General features: G+C 38.2%; 1 protein-coding gene across 3 annotated transcripts; it reads left to right on the forward strand.

Moving 5' to 3' along the window:
* Positions 1-701: 701 nt before the first annotated feature.
* On the forward strand, positions 702-16,091 carry CAPN10 (calpain 10). Of its 3 annotated transcripts, XM_062583272.1 has the most exons (14): positions 702-785; positions 1,163-1,367; positions 2,803-2,934; positions 3,192-3,388; positions 4,768-4,985; positions 5,467-5,608; positions 7,138-7,304; positions 7,881-8,164; positions 8,674-8,876; positions 11,038-11,090; positions 11,208-11,293; positions 12,614-12,813; positions 13,366-13,411; positions 15,195-16,091. In XM_062583272.1, exons 2-14 carry the CDS (start codon positions 1,224-1,226, stop codon positions 15,222-15,224), a joined length of 1,902 nt encoding a protein of 633 aa, XP_062439256.1. In that variant the 5' UTR covers positions 702-785; positions 1,163-1,223; the 3' UTR covers positions 15,225-16,091. The 3 variants fall into 3 exon arrangements, with proteins under 3 accessions (XP_062439256.1, XP_062439255.1, XP_062439257.1); XM_062583271.1 differs by having other exon boundaries at positions 11,038-11,293; XM_062583273.1 differs by lacking the exons at positions 11,038-11,090; positions 13,366-13,411; positions 15,195-16,091 and having other exon boundaries at positions 12,614-12,701.
* Positions 16,092-16,780: the final 689 nt, after the last annotated feature.

The following is a 16,780-nucleotide window of genomic DNA, read 5'->3' on the forward strand; positions in this document are numbered from 1 at the left end:
CTTTATTCCAGGTTATCCCTGAGCATGAAATACCAGTAGGGCTGCTGGTGGCCCCTTCCCACCCAGGACCTTGTAAACTCAGTGCCTCACACCACAGCAGGAATGGCTCTAGTAGCAGGGACTCCTTTCCCCTAATTTTAAATATTTTTGTAGGCTTGTTTGTGTAAAAGTTTCAGACTCCGAGGAATACTTCTCTGGGTGGGTCCGCGTGAGTGTGTTAAGGCCTGCGGTACATGCTGCGCACTGGCCGGAGCCGAGCGGGCGGCGTGGGAGGGCGGCGGGCGGGGAAGCGGCGTTATCGCCCCGCCGGGCGCCGCGGGTGGCGCGTCCTCCCGAGCAGCGCCTGCGCCTGCCCCTTCCGCGCCGCCCTTTCTCCTGCTCCTGGAGAAACGCTTCACCCCTGCGGCGCAAACAGCGGCGCCCGGGGAGAGCAGCGCCAGAGCCCGGATGCCCCCTCAGCGCCGCTGTGCGGCCCGCGCGACCCCCGCCAGCCCCGCGCCGAGGCGGGGCCGGCCGCGCCCCGGGCCTGCCCCAGCGCCCGCCGGGACTTGTCGTTTTCTTGGTCCGCAGGGTGCGGCGGCGCCTCTCGGCTGGCGGCCGCGGATTGGCCGCGAGGCAGCACGTGCTCGCGTGCCGCCTCCTCATTGGCTGGAGGCCCAATCCCGTTAGCCGTGGGCCGGGCGAGCGGTGGCGGGGGGTGGGCAGAGGGTGTGCGGCGTTGCTGCGGTAACGGCCGGCCGGCCGCCCCCCCCCCCCCCGGGCATGGCGGCGGGGCCTGCCCCGCGGTGAGGAGGGGTCGTGAGTGCCGAGGAGGAGGGTCGCGGGAAGAGGGGGCCTTGCGGAGGGGAGTGTGTGGGGACGGTGCCTTGCGGGGTGGGATCTGAGCGGGCTCCTGGGTGTCAGGTCACCTTCTGGGGCCTGGGCGCGCCAGGCGGTGCCAAGGGAAGGCCCCCGGGAGCCGCCTCTGGACCCTCTGAGACCCTTTTCTTTTCTAGCAGAGCGGGGATTTTCGAGGGTAGCGTCTGACGCTGAAAGACACCAGCAATGGCATCGTTCAAGGCACTACGTGGAAAAAGCGAGAGGCTTTCTGTCTGTGAATCTTTTCCTCTTGTTTGCTTGTTTCTCCCTTACAATTCCTGATTAACGTGCATTTGTATTGTAGGATGGCACTTGGAAATATGAAGTCTTGGAAATAGCCAGAGGTACTTGGGATTGTGTTGAAAATGCTGGGAGAGAAGACACAACTAATTGTGAAAAGAGACCTTTACACAGACCCCATATTTCCAGCCAGTGATACTTCTATATATTTTAATTACTGTACCCCACTCGCACAATTCAGAGGCGAGATCTCATGGTTGAGACCACAGGTGAGTTTTAAGATACAAAAGCCTGAGATTTTAGCAGAACTGGACTTAAAGATAGTAGATGGTAGCACTGAATGGTAGCTTTTTACTGTTTTTATTATTTTGGAATGCAGAGATGATAAAAGCAGTGCGTGTCAGTATTCACAATGTAAGTTACACTCTTTAAGTTTGCACACTCGTTTGATTTAAATTCTGATACGGAACTCCTGAATTTCATGGCATTAATAGTAATTCAAATACTTTATCATAAATGTATTTCATTATGCAAATTATGTATGTACCAAGTTAAAAGAAGTATTATGTCATTCCCTACTTTTTCAGTATATTGCATAACTGTCTTGAAAGCAGGTAGTTGGATTTTAAAGGTTGTCAGAAGGATATTATTTGTTGCCATTGCTGGGGAATATTGTGCTGCGATAACAAGAAGGAAGATATATGTTTCTGTTAAGTTTGTTGCCTGTAGTACTGCTTTTAAACTGTTATTACTGGGTTTCAGAGGAAACCATATGAGAGCTGAAAAGTTAAGAATGCATTCCTGTAGTACATTCTTTGAAAGTGAAATATTTATGATAGATGTGTGGAAAAAAGATAAGTATTTAACAATGTAATGGAAAGAAAGTATGTTGTCACTAGCTGTATTATTTTTCTTCTCTACCGATGGCGACAGAACAGTGATAGTGCCACTGGCATATGTGTATTGGTTAATGGAGCAATAGGTAGCAGAACTATTAAAGAAAAATTAAGCTATTTTTTCTACTCTCAGTGCAGATCTCATAATTAGATATTCTGAGCAAAATATTATTTTCAAGCTTTATTTGGCCAGATAGAATTAACCAACAAATGATTTCACAGAGCTCTGCATGCAATGTTCTGCTTCTCTACCTTTCCCCTTGGTCACTGTTGAGGACTGACCAGTTAAGCTTCATCTCTTGTAGTATTTACAGATGTGTTGTTCAGAACTTTGCACTGAAATCATCTTTCACTGCTAAGTAATCTATTTTTTATTTGTCCTAGAAACTGTTGTTCTCTTACAGGGATTTTGAGTGTTTTTTTTTTTTTTTTTTTTTTTTTTTAGCTTGTGATGTGCAGCGCCATGTGAATGCTCTCAATTCTGTCACTGTCTAATTTCTAACAAGGAGCTGATTAATTATGTTGTGTTTTACTTACTGGCCTCTCTATTGAGGTTGCTGTTGGTAGTGGCACCTGTGTACTAAAATCTCAGGGAACTAGACTTATCTCTAATAAAGCACCAGCAAAATACCCACATGGCAGTAATTTTGTTGTTGCCTGCTTAGGCTGTGCCTAAAGAAGAAATGTTCTAGAGGTAAAAGCTCCTCTCTTTTGTGAGGAGTCTCTGGAGCCTTCCTGTTCCCAGGAAGTGTATTGCTTACACTGTCATGTAGCATTCAGCTTTAAGTCCCACTTTTTTTCATTTTAGGAAATTTGTTCTACTCCTCGGTTATTTTCAGACAAGCCACAGGATGTGCAAGTGAAACAAGGGATTTTGGGAGACTGTTGGTTCCTGTGTGCCTGCATAGCTTTGCAAAAGAGTAAATACTTACTAAATAAGGTATATAGAAGTTTCTTGTCCTGCATTTCAGAAATTTTCTTCATCTGATTTATATTTGCATGTTCTTCTTAAATCCATAGTATCCATTTGAACCTGAATTTTCTTATGCTTGACTTTTTCTGCTTCAGTTGTGATATTTTTCTTTCTATGCTTTATTCCAAACATTCAGTATGTTTTTTTTTTTTTTTTAAGTGTTTATTTCCTTTAAAAAAATCACTATTTGTCTTGACTTTGCCTTTTGTCATCTTTTTCTCCAGGTAATCCCTCCAGGTCAGCCTAACTGGACAGATGAGTCGTATCAAGGCTGTTTTACATGTCGAGTCTGGCAGTTTGGACACTGGGTGGAAGTAACCATTGATGATCGCTTGCCTTGCCTGGGTGGTAAACTCTGCTTTTCCCAGTGTCAGACAGAAGATTTGTTTTGGCTTCCACTATTGGAAAAAGCTTATGCGAAGTACGTGAGCACTGTTACTGGGGGAAGTAAAGGGACATGGAATACCAATTTTTACCTTATCTTCCCTTTACTTATTTTATATGACTGTTTTGGGGATATTTAGGTTTGCATATAATTCAATATAAAGTAAAATGGTTGCCAGTTTTTCCATGCTGGGGTATGTAGAGATCTCTCTTTAAACTGTAAATCTGCAAGATGTTTCTAACTGCCTATAGAGTAAGATACATCCGTTGAGAGAACTAGGGTAAAAAGTAAGTTTTGAAACTAATTAGCACCTTGTGGATTCAAGTGACGGTTTTTAAGAAACTATCTATTGGTCATATAATTTATAAAAGTCAAAGATTTTTACTAATGTAGTATTTGAGGGCAACTGAGGGCTCAGTGAAAAACAGTCAGTCAGCATGTAAATATTTTCACTGAAAGCAACATTACACCAGTTTATACTAATCAAGGCTCTTGTGAGTGTTTCACTACTGCTTTACTTATTTGGCTTGTTTCTTTTTTTATTTTTTTTAATTATTTTTTTATTTGACAGGAGTGTATTATTTTGGAAAAAAACATATGTTGTTAACATGTTTGACAATGTAGCCATTTGATATTTTATGAAACATGTAGCAAATGCTGATGTTAGTCCAGAGAGACAAAACAATTTCAAGACAAAACATGTTGGTAAGATAGGCACCAAGTGTCCAAAAGGATTTGAAAGTAAGTTTGTGGTTGCCAACAGAGGGCAGAAAGACTTTAAATATGAAGTAATTCTTTTAGCCATAGATATGGTGAGTCTTGCTGCAAAGCAAGTATAGCATGTTAAAGCTTCTCTGTATTGTAAATTTGAAAGGTAATATTCTTTATTTGCTTGTTTTCTGTAGAGTCATGTCTTTCTGTCTTAGTGGTCTTTCTCTGATCTGTTTTACTCTGTTATTTTGCAGTCACTGCATCAGATAGAACAGTCTCTTGATTTACCTTACTTGTGCTTACTTCCAAAAGTTTTGTTTGTTTGTGCAGAGTAAACAAAGAATACTTTAAGAAGAGGAAGAACTGTTATTTACTTATAGAAAATACAGTTCTGTCACAAAAGATGACGTATCACACATTATAAGGTAGAAGTGACTGGAGCTATAAGCAGTTTCTATATAAGAAGGAATTAATTTTACTAAACTTCCTATCAAACAATTAAATGTCTGATGGCTTACATATTCTTTACTACTTTATTTATAGTCTATAACATCTATTTACTTTCTTTTGCCTGCTAGAGAATGAGGTAGGGTACAGTTATGACTGGAGTATGGAGCAGGATTGAAAATATACAAGAACCACATTTATGCAGTTGTGCTGTTCACAGAAACCTTTTTTTTGCTTGTTTGTTTTTTGTTTTTAAGACTACATGGATCTTATGAACAATTATGGGCAGGACAGGTAGCGGATGCTTTAGTTGATTTGACTGGAGGTATTGCTGAAAGATGGACCCTGAAAGACCCTGGAAGAAACATGGAGAAAGAGAGGACTGGTATGGTTTTGGAGAAGACAGTGTTTAGGAGATTAATGAATCTGAAGGAACAGTGTGTAATAAGCTGCTCAGTCCTCAATTCTAGAAAAGGTAATAGTAAAGTTCTAGACATTTTTAAGCTAAATTCTCAATTTAGCAGTGTTCAGTGTGCAAGGCTGCCAGCAATTGTGTAGTGCTGTTCTGCTGTCATGTGAGCTTTATGATGCAGTTATATCTAACCTTATATAAATAAAGAATTAAGGATACTATTAAGGTTGGGGCAAGGGTTATACAGGATGACAAGGAAGCTAATCTACTCAATTTTCCATTTTTTTTTTAAAATAATTTCAGCACCAAGGATTTGTAGAAGTTTGAAGTCAAGAAGTAAATGCATTTTAAAATTTTAAAGTGTTCTATTTCTATGTGGTCACAAATAAAATGAGCTGTTTGGATTTCTTTGTGCTGTTTTATACTGATTTAATCACTTTCTTTAGCTCAAAATTAGTTTCTTTCACAGTTTAATGGCTTTTATTGGAAAATACTAAGTAGGTTCTTTTGTCTGCCTTCTAATGCTATGTTTTTTTCTATCCAGGGGCAAGTGAACTAGGAGAATTTCATGCCTTTATTGTGATAGACATGTTGAATCTTTCTAAAGTGTCAGGCAAGGAAATCTTCCTACTACGGATACGAAACCCTTGGGGAAGGCGATGCTGGAAGGGTCCCTGGTGTGAGAAGTGAGTAGGTTTATTTTTATTTGGAAAGTCATTTGTAAAAGTGTTCTGAAGCAGAAAGCTTATCTACGTATTGAAAAGGTGAATATTGCTAATATACTACAGTGGAGGGGAGAGATTTCACTTTATATGTAATCTTTTTGAGAATTCAGTAATTCTTACAACTCTTTGATTTTAAGGCTAATCATTTTGATTCGTTAGTTCTAGTAATCTAGATTTTTAAATATTTAATATCTTCTATTTACCAAAGCATCATACCATTTTTAGAGGTAAACTTACAGGCTTAATATGTTAGTTTTATTTTCTTCTGTCTCTCATTTTTGCTGGGCATTTTTTTGTCTTTTTTGCTCTGCAGTTGGTTTAAAGATCTTTGCTCAAAAGGTGTTTGTGACTTGTAGTCACTCAGCCTTGCTCAGATTTTTTTATTTGGTCTTGTCTCAGAGTTGCCAAAGATAAAGAAGGGTGCATGTATGAAACGAAATGTAGCAGAAGGAAGGATACTTGTGTGTTCTCAAGCTGTTGCTGCAGATTAATATGAATAGAAGAAGCTGGAATCCATGTAGAGTACATTTAATGACGAGATGTGTTTTAAAGGAAATGCAGTACTGTATTTAGTAGTCAAATAGCTTGCAGTAAGAAGAGTGAAGGAACAGACCCTACTGGTTTATTTAAAAAGCATAGAGATACTTAGACTGTACAAAAGAACATGCAGTTCCTGACCCAAGGTCCTTTCAGCATGGAAAATATAGTAATATGATCATGATAATAAACAGTTTAGAGAATTAGTTTTTTGCTGATTTTAAAAGATAGTTTAATCATATTAACTGAGACTTAATGTGTTTTGGGTTTGGATGAGTTTTTTTGTGCACTCAGTCTCTTGTAGTAGTTTGATTGCCAAACAGTAAATTGCCAAACAGTTGTGAGAGGATTGGATTGCATTGCATTGAGCAGCCTTAAAGCCCAGTCTTAGTCAAGTGCAGAACTGTACTTTGTTGCTAGTGAAGCAAATAAAAATGTTGAAAGTACTAGCTCTCAGTGAGCCCCAAATAATTAGTTGTTTATATTCTTGGTTTATCATGCTAGCAGACTAAGGATACGTTCTACTTGCTTCATACAAACATGTTCTTTTGATGTTTGCTGTACAGCAAACAAAGTTTTACAGAACAGTCACTGTGCGGCTTAGTTCGCTTCTTTTCTCACTGTTTTTAGTAACTGTTACAAAGTGTTATTGACTCATGCACTCTGGACACTGTACTGTCTGCTGCACACAAAGTAGCTACTTAGCCTGAAAGTATGCTACTCTGTTCCATTTGGTGCTGGGTTGGTTTGTTTCTAAGTTTTCTTTCAGATGTTGTGATTCATCTGTTGTCCATCTCACTAGCAGCATTTATATAGGAAATATTGTATGCAAGTATTTGACAATAAAATGAAGACACCTCTTTTTATTGTGCTACATAGGGTATTCAATAGAAGACTATTATGGAACTTTATGGGCAAAGAACTAACTACGACTTCTGTCTTACTATGTGCAGTGGTCAAGGGTGGAGCCAGCTGGATCCGGTAGTTGCCTCGGAACTACTCTCTCAAGTCCAGGAAGGAGAATTCTGGGTTGATGAAGAAGAATTTTTTAGGGAATTTGATGAGATTACTATGGGCTTTCCAATCAACGAAGAAGGACAGCTTCAGAGCCTCTATACAGGTGTGGCATATGAGAAGATCTTTCTTGTGCAAAAAATTTTGTTTCAATGGAAAGACTGATTTGAATGCACATGCTGTAACTAGTCCAGAATTTCTTTTTCCCAGTCCCTCTGTTCCTGACCTGTAGGCCTTTTCTGTCTTTCCTGCTGGGAGGAAAATAGGGACAAGGAAATTGCAGATCTTCAGAGGAGTTTTTAATTTTTTGCTGAGATCTAGTTACTTGCTGGTGTGAGAAACTAGTGTTCTCTATCTAGAAGGCTGCAGTTTTGGAAAGCCTTGTGTGTGGGTTTTTTTGTTTATTTGTTTTTTTGTTTTGAGGTGAAATATATAAACCAGTATTCTAAAAACAACTTGCTGTTACCGCTAAAAATTGTGTCCTCAATCTGCTATTGCCAGTTGTGACAGCTGTTCTCATGCCTCTCAAATCTTGGTCATGAATATCTGTTTGGAGAAAGTGTCAAGGTTATTGCAGCATTTCTCTCTGGGCTGGGGAGCCTCTACAGAAATTCTGTTAAATAAAACGAGATCAACTCCAGTGGCTGAAGTCTGCACTATGTTTTTTGTTCTTTTTTGTTAGAGAAAGTGCTATTTCACACTCAGAATCTTTTTGGATCCTGGGTGAGAGGCCAGTCTGCAGGTGGTTGCCGTAACAACAGCAGCTTTCCTACCAATCCTAAGTTCTGGCTGAGAGTCTGTGAGAAGAGTGAGGTGTGCATTGCTCTGCTGCAGAAACACAGGAAATACAGTCCTGACTGGGCTGGAAGAATTCAAAATCTGACTCACTTAGCAGAGGAAAATCTATCTTTGACTGAAGGCCTACAAAGAAAGAATTATCAGGCTGTGGGACTGCATGTCTGGAAGGTAATTTGAAAGTGACGTTTTTCTTTTTGCAAATGGAAGTTGTAAAGCATTACTGAAATATCTGACTAAATCCTTCATTTTCTATTACATGACAGTGATATGATTCAACTGTTCAGATGTTTTACATTTCTGATTTATGTTAGGGTGATCCTGATTATCTCATAAAGCAGTTACTCTCTGTACAACCTAGTACTAGTCCACTAAATACTAGTCCACTAATACTTTGTTCTCATCGTTGAGTGCCAAGTAGTAGAAATTTTGGGACTGTTCCAAACTAGTGTGCGATGTTTCAGGCTAGCTATTTGATGATGATTCCTAAACTTCCTTCTCCTGAATGTTAATTTTTTTTGTTTTCTCTGTTGTTGAGCTTGTCTGCTGATACTCTTTGTTGTTTCTTCTTGTATAAGTATGAATGTTTAAAAATGGTTTAAACAATACTTGATCATGTTCAATTTTATGCAAGCTCAATTTCTCCTGAAAAACTATGCATCATTATGCTTTTATTCTAGGTGGAGAAGAAGCGATTTAACCTTCCAAAGACCCTCTCTGCTCCTCCAGTTGTAGGTACTATCTGCCATTCCTATGACAGAGAAGTGCATGTATGCTGTGACCTTTCCCCTGGGTTTTATCTTGTTGTTCCCAGCACTTTTCTGAAGGATGAAGTAGGGCATTTCTTACTTCGTGTATTTTCAACGGGAAGGATCTCTCTCAGGTAGGTTTTAAAAGAAATGGAAAATTTCATAAAATTTTTGGGATGAACTTGACAGAAATTATGGCATTATATGTGAGTGTTCAAAATGATTTGAAAATTGTGCAGAATACTAAGTAACAGTATTATTTTGTCTTTGAATCTGGGTAAGTAGTCACTGTCTGCTTGTTTTTTCACAGGAAGCTGCTATTACCTTTTGTTAAGCACCTTAGAGTACCTCAGGAAGGTGGAAGTAGTCAGATGAGTTGCGTCTTGACTCTAACAGTTGTAGCCTAGTATCTTGAGAAAGTGCATATTTCCTAAAGGAACTGAATAACTTTCCACAAAGCATATCTCTCAGTATGTGGAAGTTCATTCTTAATATCCAGAAAAATTAAGATGTGCTACAGGAGTTAAAAGGTGCTATTATTACTACAATCGATGACAGAAAAGGAAAGCAGTAAGTAAATCATGTATGCTGGAAAAAATTTTGGCACGCATAATAACAAAAAAGTGCTTGACACATAACATTGTTGACAGTGAGCAGTACAGCTTCAAATGCAAATGGAACGTCATTTCCATGTGCACGTGGGTGTGGATGACGTAATATTCTCAACTCCTCTTTGCAGGAGAGGCATGGAAAATAGCATTGACCTTTATGCTATCTTCTTTAGTTGAATGAAGAATTGGATTTTGAATTAAAGCATTCGACATTGACAGTACAGCTGAACTTCCTAATTATGAATGCCTGAAGAATTTTACCAGCATTACGATAAAATGGTTGGGAGGATCACTGCGTATTGTGTCCTGCCCAGTCTTTTCTCATACTTTGTAGCACAAAATAGGCTTTTATAATGGACTCAGAACAGTCTTTCGGTATGACAACGTTTGCTGATCCAACAGGAGATATGAACAATGTCAACTAAATAGCTTCTGATTGATTCTAATTTTTTGATTGTAGCAGACTACAGAGCTATCTCAACACTTTTAAGTCAATTATTCATGAGCAATTTTATGTTGGAGACCATAGCCTTTAAGTAAATACTTTAAGAAGATATAATGATGAGTATTGGTGTGGAATTAGCAAAGTTATACCTTCTTCCAATAAAACTGAAAAAAATCTGAGGTTATCTAGAAGCTTGCACCAGGTAAACCATATACAGAGACAAAATGTACTGTTGGCAACAAGTTTAAAAGATTAGAATTTTTTGATATCCTGATAATACACTATCAAATCATACCTCCTTGACAGGAGCTGGCAAATCATGGTACAAAGCCAGAACATGCATTAATCGTTTACTCTGCAGGATCTGAAATCAAGATTCAGACCACGTAAAGGTCTGCAAAACTATAATGCTAATTTTGCTGAATGGATGCAGGATGTGGACTTCCTGTCAGCAGTAGGTAGTTTCTGGACAAATTGCATCTGTATAGTGTGCTGCACCTTAGGTGATGAGATTAAAATTTTCAGTAACTGTGTTAGGTATAACAGTCTTCCTGAGACTAAACCAGAGGTGCCACCATTAGTATGTATGTCTAGAATGGACAACCCTAGAACATCAGAACAGCTGTTAGTATGTTCTCAACAAAAGTGTTTCTCTGGAAAATTGGAAGTATGAACAGATAAAATGTATGAAGTTATGCTGAAGTGTGGTTTCAAACACTGCAGTACTGATACTAAATAGTTTCTATAGTTGTGAGTTGCAGTGCTGGACTAGGAGCAAAATGTGGGATAATGCTACAAACGGTGATGAAGTCAGCAGACAAAATGGTAGTCTCTTCTGATAAAAGATATAGCAAATATATAATTAAAAAAAAGAAATGCAATTCATGCTTTAAATTTACTGCTGTGCTTGTGTGCACTCAAGACGCTCAGTTATGTTGCTTTCAACTGTGAAGAACAGTACAAGAGTACTGAGGAAAACGCGTAAACTGCATTATTGCATGATTGTACAAAAATACGTGGCTCTAGGGCAGAGTTTGTGTATGCTGTGTTGTTCTATGGAGTCCTGTGAATTATATAAAAACTCAAGTTTTATAGTTCTTTTGCAGGAATTGGAAGTTCAGTGTTTTCATGTAAGCTTATGCAATACTAGTTAGTTTTCTGTGAGCTGGGTGCCGAGATCTGTGGATTGAAGGTGCACACATTTTGTATTTAGTTCTTTTTTTCTTTTGCATTTGATAGTGAGATAAAACCACCTCCCACTGATGCTACCTTCTGTGAAGAATTCCCAGCAGGTGAATGGGAGACAGTGCAGCTGCAGGGATGCTGGAAAAATGGTCAAAGTGCTGGAGGTAGCAGGAACTTCCCCTCCTTCCATATCAATCCCTGCTTTCCCCTCTCCATTCCTGCAGGACCGGGAAAAAGCAGTGTGAAAGTTACCCTCCGTCAGCACTGTCAAGATAGCAAGTGTCGTCCAATAGGTTTCCATATTTTCCAGGTAAGGCTTCTGGTCAGTTTGATTGCTCATTTGTCAAGTATGAAGGTAAGCTTGTCAGTCAGTTCATTGCCTCTTGCCCTGGGCAAGGGATATATGCTTCTAGGAAAAATGCAGGCTGATGATGTGAATGTGATGATGTGATGAAGTAATGCATGCGAAAATAACTACATACTGGTTTTAAGCAGATATCCACTGAATCCTTCCAAAATCCTAGATTACTTTAGAGATGATGAACTCTTGGAGATGGCTTTTAGGATTAATGCTATAGCTAGTTAACCTTGAATAAAACTATGCAGAAAACTTTTTTTAAAGTTTTTTTTTTTTCTTCCCCCCCTCCATTTTTGCACAGACGCAGAATATTTTCATTGTCTTAGTGAATGAGGACCAAAGTTTTTGGTAACTCTTCATTAAAGAAAACCTTATTTTTTTCATCTCTAATAATTATTTGCTTGTCTATTGGCAAATGATGTTGAACCTACAGGCAAAATGAGAATTCAAAAGGACTTTGGTAGATTGAAGAGATGATCTGAAACAAAACTAGGTATGATCTGGTGTGGACAAGTGCAGGTTCTGCATGTGTGTGCAACTCCATAAATATAGACTGTGAAGCATAGAGTTTGGCTTTTTTACTGGAAAAAATCAATGATGCTTGGTAAGAAATCAACAAAGGTGAAGAAGAAAATTGCATTTAAAACATGTAATTTTCTTTCTTTCTTTCTTTTTCTTTCTTCCCTCCGCCCCTTTTTACTTTGCACAGCAGCGGTCTGAATTCAGCCAGCTTTATTTTCAGAAAAGGTGTTTCAAGAAAGATGTCACTCAAGCAGAGAGACTGGAGTTGAGTGGGAATGATCATGTATCTGGAATTTTATTTATGTGAATAAAGATTGAAAGAATGGCATTTTTTATAGGAGACTGAAGAGAAGTATAGTAAAAGTTTTTAGTACAGGAAATGCAACTGGAAAGAGGAAGGGCATAGTTTGTTCACCTGATACATGAAGTGGAAGATAAGGGCATTGGGGTGCAGCAAGGAAGAGTGAGGTTGGATATTTGAAAAAAGTTTTAGAGCTATGTGGATAGTGTGTTGTGTAAACTGTATACAAGCATGTTAGGAATTATTTTGCTTTATTTACTACTGCCTTATGACAGGGAGTGTGAAGTAGAAGATTCCTTGGAGGCCCTCCTGCCCCTGCATCCTTTTTTCTATAGTTCTGTATGTAAGGGTGAGCATTTGGAGTGGAATAGATATGGAACATAACACTTTAAACTTGTGAGATCTGAAATATTTAAAAAGATGTGCATATTTTCTGTTCTCTTTTGCAGGTTCCTAACAGCAATTGGAAACCTCATACTTCCTCTTTTATACACTTGGAACCACTGGTTAGTTGTGTACCTCACTGCTATTCACAGGAAGTAAGCCAACTTTGCAGACTTTCTGCAGGAAGTTATATGGTTATACCTTCTACGTACTTGCCAAATACCGAAGGCAATTTTACAGTAATCATAGCAATCAAAATAGACAGGTAAAATATGTTGCATTTATAGTATTTCTAAGTGCCTGTATTGCAGAATGTTTGGGTGCAGTAACTGTAGTAATGTGTTCTCGCTCTTTATAGAAACACTTGTTGGTCTTTGTATTGCTGTTTCAATCACAAGCAGTGCTTACAGCTTTGACTGTGTTGAAAAAATGACAAAAAGAGAAGTATCTGTTAATCTTGCATCAGTTGCTAAGTAACAGGTGCCTACTGCTGGAGAAGATGGCACCAAAGCAGCAGAGTATCAGCTATATCCAGATATTAGGATTTATTTCAAAATTTTACTATTTTTTTTAATAAACAGGGTTGTTTTTGAGAAACTATAGTAAGTTGCAAGCCTTATTCCGGGTAGTTTCTCCTGATGTGAGTAATAATAGGTCTGAATCAGTTAGTAGGTTCCCTCACGTTCCTTGTGGGTAAGGTTGTGGAGCAAAGCCTACCTTAAAATTCTCCTCTTTTTGAAGTGGGATAAAGTGATTGATGTTTGCAAGATTTTTCAATACTTTGAGTAGAAATAAGTATGTGTTTGAATTTTGACAGGAAACGTATTCAGAGCCGGGAGACGCTTGGACAAGTATTGCAAGAAGTGAGTGATACACTTTAATTTGTTCATTTGCTCTAAAGGTGACGCAGAGGCATTATTCAGGCTTACATATTAGCTAATATTGAGTTATGCGCTAGCAGACCGGGCTGTGAATGTTCTCATTTACTCACTTCGCACTGGTAATCAGCAAAGCAGTTAATCTTTGTTTTTCTTGGTTTCTCAAGCAGCGAAATAGCAGTTGTTAGCAACTATCAGACTTTGTCTTCTCACACTACTCAGATATGTAGAAGCTTCTCTTTGATTATTTTCAAAGGCATTGCTTTCTTCTCTGAGACCTTTCTCAGCAGCTACTTCTGCTGCAATGTCTGTGAAAAACTGGACAAATGTGATGAGTATATGGTAGTACTTGAAATTTGCATTTGCTTTCAAAAAAATAAACACTGTATGTGTTTGGATATAATTTGATGTATTCACTTTTCTTTGTGTCAGCGTAAATCTATTTGCTTTAGTTATGTATTTTGTTCTTCCTCTGTCTGGTTGACTCTGATATTGATTTGGGCTTCTAAGTATTGGTATTTAATAATACCAATGATACTAAAATGTCGTAAAGACTCATTTAAAAAAAAAAAAGAAAAGAAAAAAAAACACAGCAAAAATAAAAGGGAAAGGGCAGTCCAAAGGCTAGTTTGTGCCATACTGGAGTCTCATTTTATTTATTTTTTCTCATAAGCCTCCACAGAAAGTATCCTATAACTGTAATCCTCATTGGTGTGTGAACTGTTATGATAAGGTTAACATAACCTATTTAACATTTTGGTGATGATATTTTGCTCTTTTAGACGTCCATGCATTCTTTAAAAGGTTAAATGCAAGTACTGACTTGTTAACATGTATGGTATTTTTACTTGGTGGAAAGGAGAGCTGTGAATGCGTTATTAAAATAACTGTTTAAAGATATCTGATTTGGTTGGTGGATCAAAGCATGGTCTTGATAATACTCTGCTTATTATGTGAGATCAGGACTGTCTAGGTACTTGGCCCTTTCTGAGGCTTTGACAAAAACAAAACAAAATCTTAGGAAAAACTCTCCTCACTCAAGATTAGAATTGGCTTACTAATTTTCCTGTTCTAGGTCATGTTGACCAGTGATTACATTTTGTTCTTAAAACCACACAAACAGTATGGATTTTGTGTGCTTCACAGAAACTGGCAAAGACCTGTATGTACTTTTCTTGTGCCTGTTGTTTTAGTATTTAGGAGCTAAAGTATGTAGGGAATCCTTTATTATTGTTGTTTTGGAGACAAAATGTTGCAGCGCTATCATTACAGAAGAAAGAATATATGCAAAGATATTTTCTTATATTAGTCTGTAAAAGTGGTCATACTTGAGAAAATAGTGCTTACTAAAATCAGAGGAATAAACAATTCAGGATTCTTCGGGAGTTGGAGAATTTAGAAATGGCAGTTGTCCACATCAGTGGCAGATCTTGTTGATTCCCAGATCTGATCTCCAACAGGATAGGGCTTTTCTAAAGACTGTATTTTAATCACTTAAGACTTTCAGAGGTTTAAGCTCTGAAGGGTTTAGGCAGTCTGCCTTAACGAGAAGGTGGGCTATTAATTTGCTTCAGAGCAGAGCTGGAAGTCAGTGGATTTTTCTATAAGTTTGTCTGTGTGACATGGGAAGAGCTTGCATAATATTATTTGGTCTTAATTTCTAAGTCTTTTTTCTATTTTACTTTAATTCTTTATGACATTCTTTACTGACATCTGAAAACGTTAGCTCATGTAATATCTTTGTTTTGTTCTGTTCATTTTCTGGTAGGTCTCCTTTACAACTGTGATGAAAAAGTAATCTGGAATTCTCGCACTGTCATTTTGGGAAACATTGGAAAGCTGAGGAGTGCCTCACCTCTTGCTATTTTAAATGGAGTGACAAGAAGATAATCTTAACCCAGTTTTTCTCTGGTACCAACTGTTAGGCCTACAGTGACTTCTTTGTAAAAAGAAATACCTCCATATTCATATGCACTCTGAATATTTGTTCTTTCTGTACTTTTTAGAACCAGCATTGTACAGCAGATCCTCATAAGGTACCTCAATTCTTCACAAATTCAGGTGGAGAATATGTGCATGTTTTAATCCAAACCACGTTTTTAGAAGAAAAACATAAAAATGTATGTGCATAATGAAATAATACTTGGAAAAAAATATTTGCGCTTACAAAGTAACTTCAGGAGACCAAAGTGGGAACATGGAGGAAAGAAACTGGAGTCTTTTTTTTTTTTTTTTCTGGTAGGACATACCTCAGGAACTATCACAACACACTGGAGTAAAGAAAGTTCTAGTTGGTATCCTACACTGCCAGTCGTGCTGCTGAGCACTTTATCATGGGCTCTTTGCTAACATGCAACTGGTAGGTTGAGAAGGAAGATTGTCGGTAAGTTTTTTCTTTACTGTGCCGCCACAGAGGAAAGGGATAAGACTTGAAAACTTTTGTTTATGAATTATGACATGGGACTGCTTTTATAAATCTCTAAGAATGGTATTTTATGCAAGATTTGCCCTCACTGTAAGAAAAACAAAGTTTAAGAGATTTTTTTCTTAATTTCTGTTGGAAAGTGTTTCTTACTCAAGGAGGGTTTTTTAGATGTTATATTTTCCTCAATAAAAATGGAGTAATGTTATGAACTTTTAAAATGTCTTTTATTAAAAAGGTGAAAACTGCCAATGATGTCTTTGTTTTGTGATAGTAAACTTTGCAATGTGTTGGTGCTCTGGTGTGTGTGTGTGTGTGTGTGTGGCTTTTTTTTTTTTTTTTTCCCACCAAATGGGAGATGAACACTGGAAATAGAAGACTTGATTCTCCTCTCTAATATTACTAATATTGTACTCTCACTTTTAACTACATCCCAGCATAATTTGCTCTTGGTCCCATTGAACTTTGAAGGTGTTTTGCAGCTGAGTTTTAAGTGGTCAGATCTTTCCACATCTGTTGCGGAAAGATGAGGCAACAAAAGGAAAGACCAGGAGCACCAAATCTCTAATTTGCAAAGGACTGTATCTGGTATTTGCTTTAACAAATATTGGCATCTTTTGTTATCTTCACTTCTTGAAGGGTTGTTACTCTCACTTTCAAATAGTAAATTATTGAAATGATAGTGCTTCTCAGTAGAAGATAGACTAGTTAAGGAAGAAAACCTTAGTAAGAAAAGCACCTGGATCGAAGAGATGCGGTAAAATAGGAAACAAATACTGAAGAAATAGTTGAAAGGTTTTCTAAATGAACTGTCTTTTTAGTAGGCCCTATTTTGCAAACACTTATGCATGTGCTGAAGTTTGTTACAATACCTAATGCTACCAGGGAGTGTGAAAGGAAAAGGAGTCAAAACTGAGTGTGTGTACACCAGT

This window comes from Rhea pennata, chromosome 9, assembly GCF_028389875.1.
Source record: "Rhea pennata isolate bPtePen1 chromosome 9, bPtePen1.pri, whole genome shotgun sequence".
Lineage (NCBI taxonomy): Eukaryota > Metazoa > Chordata > Aves > Rheiformes > Rheidae > Rhea > Rhea pennata.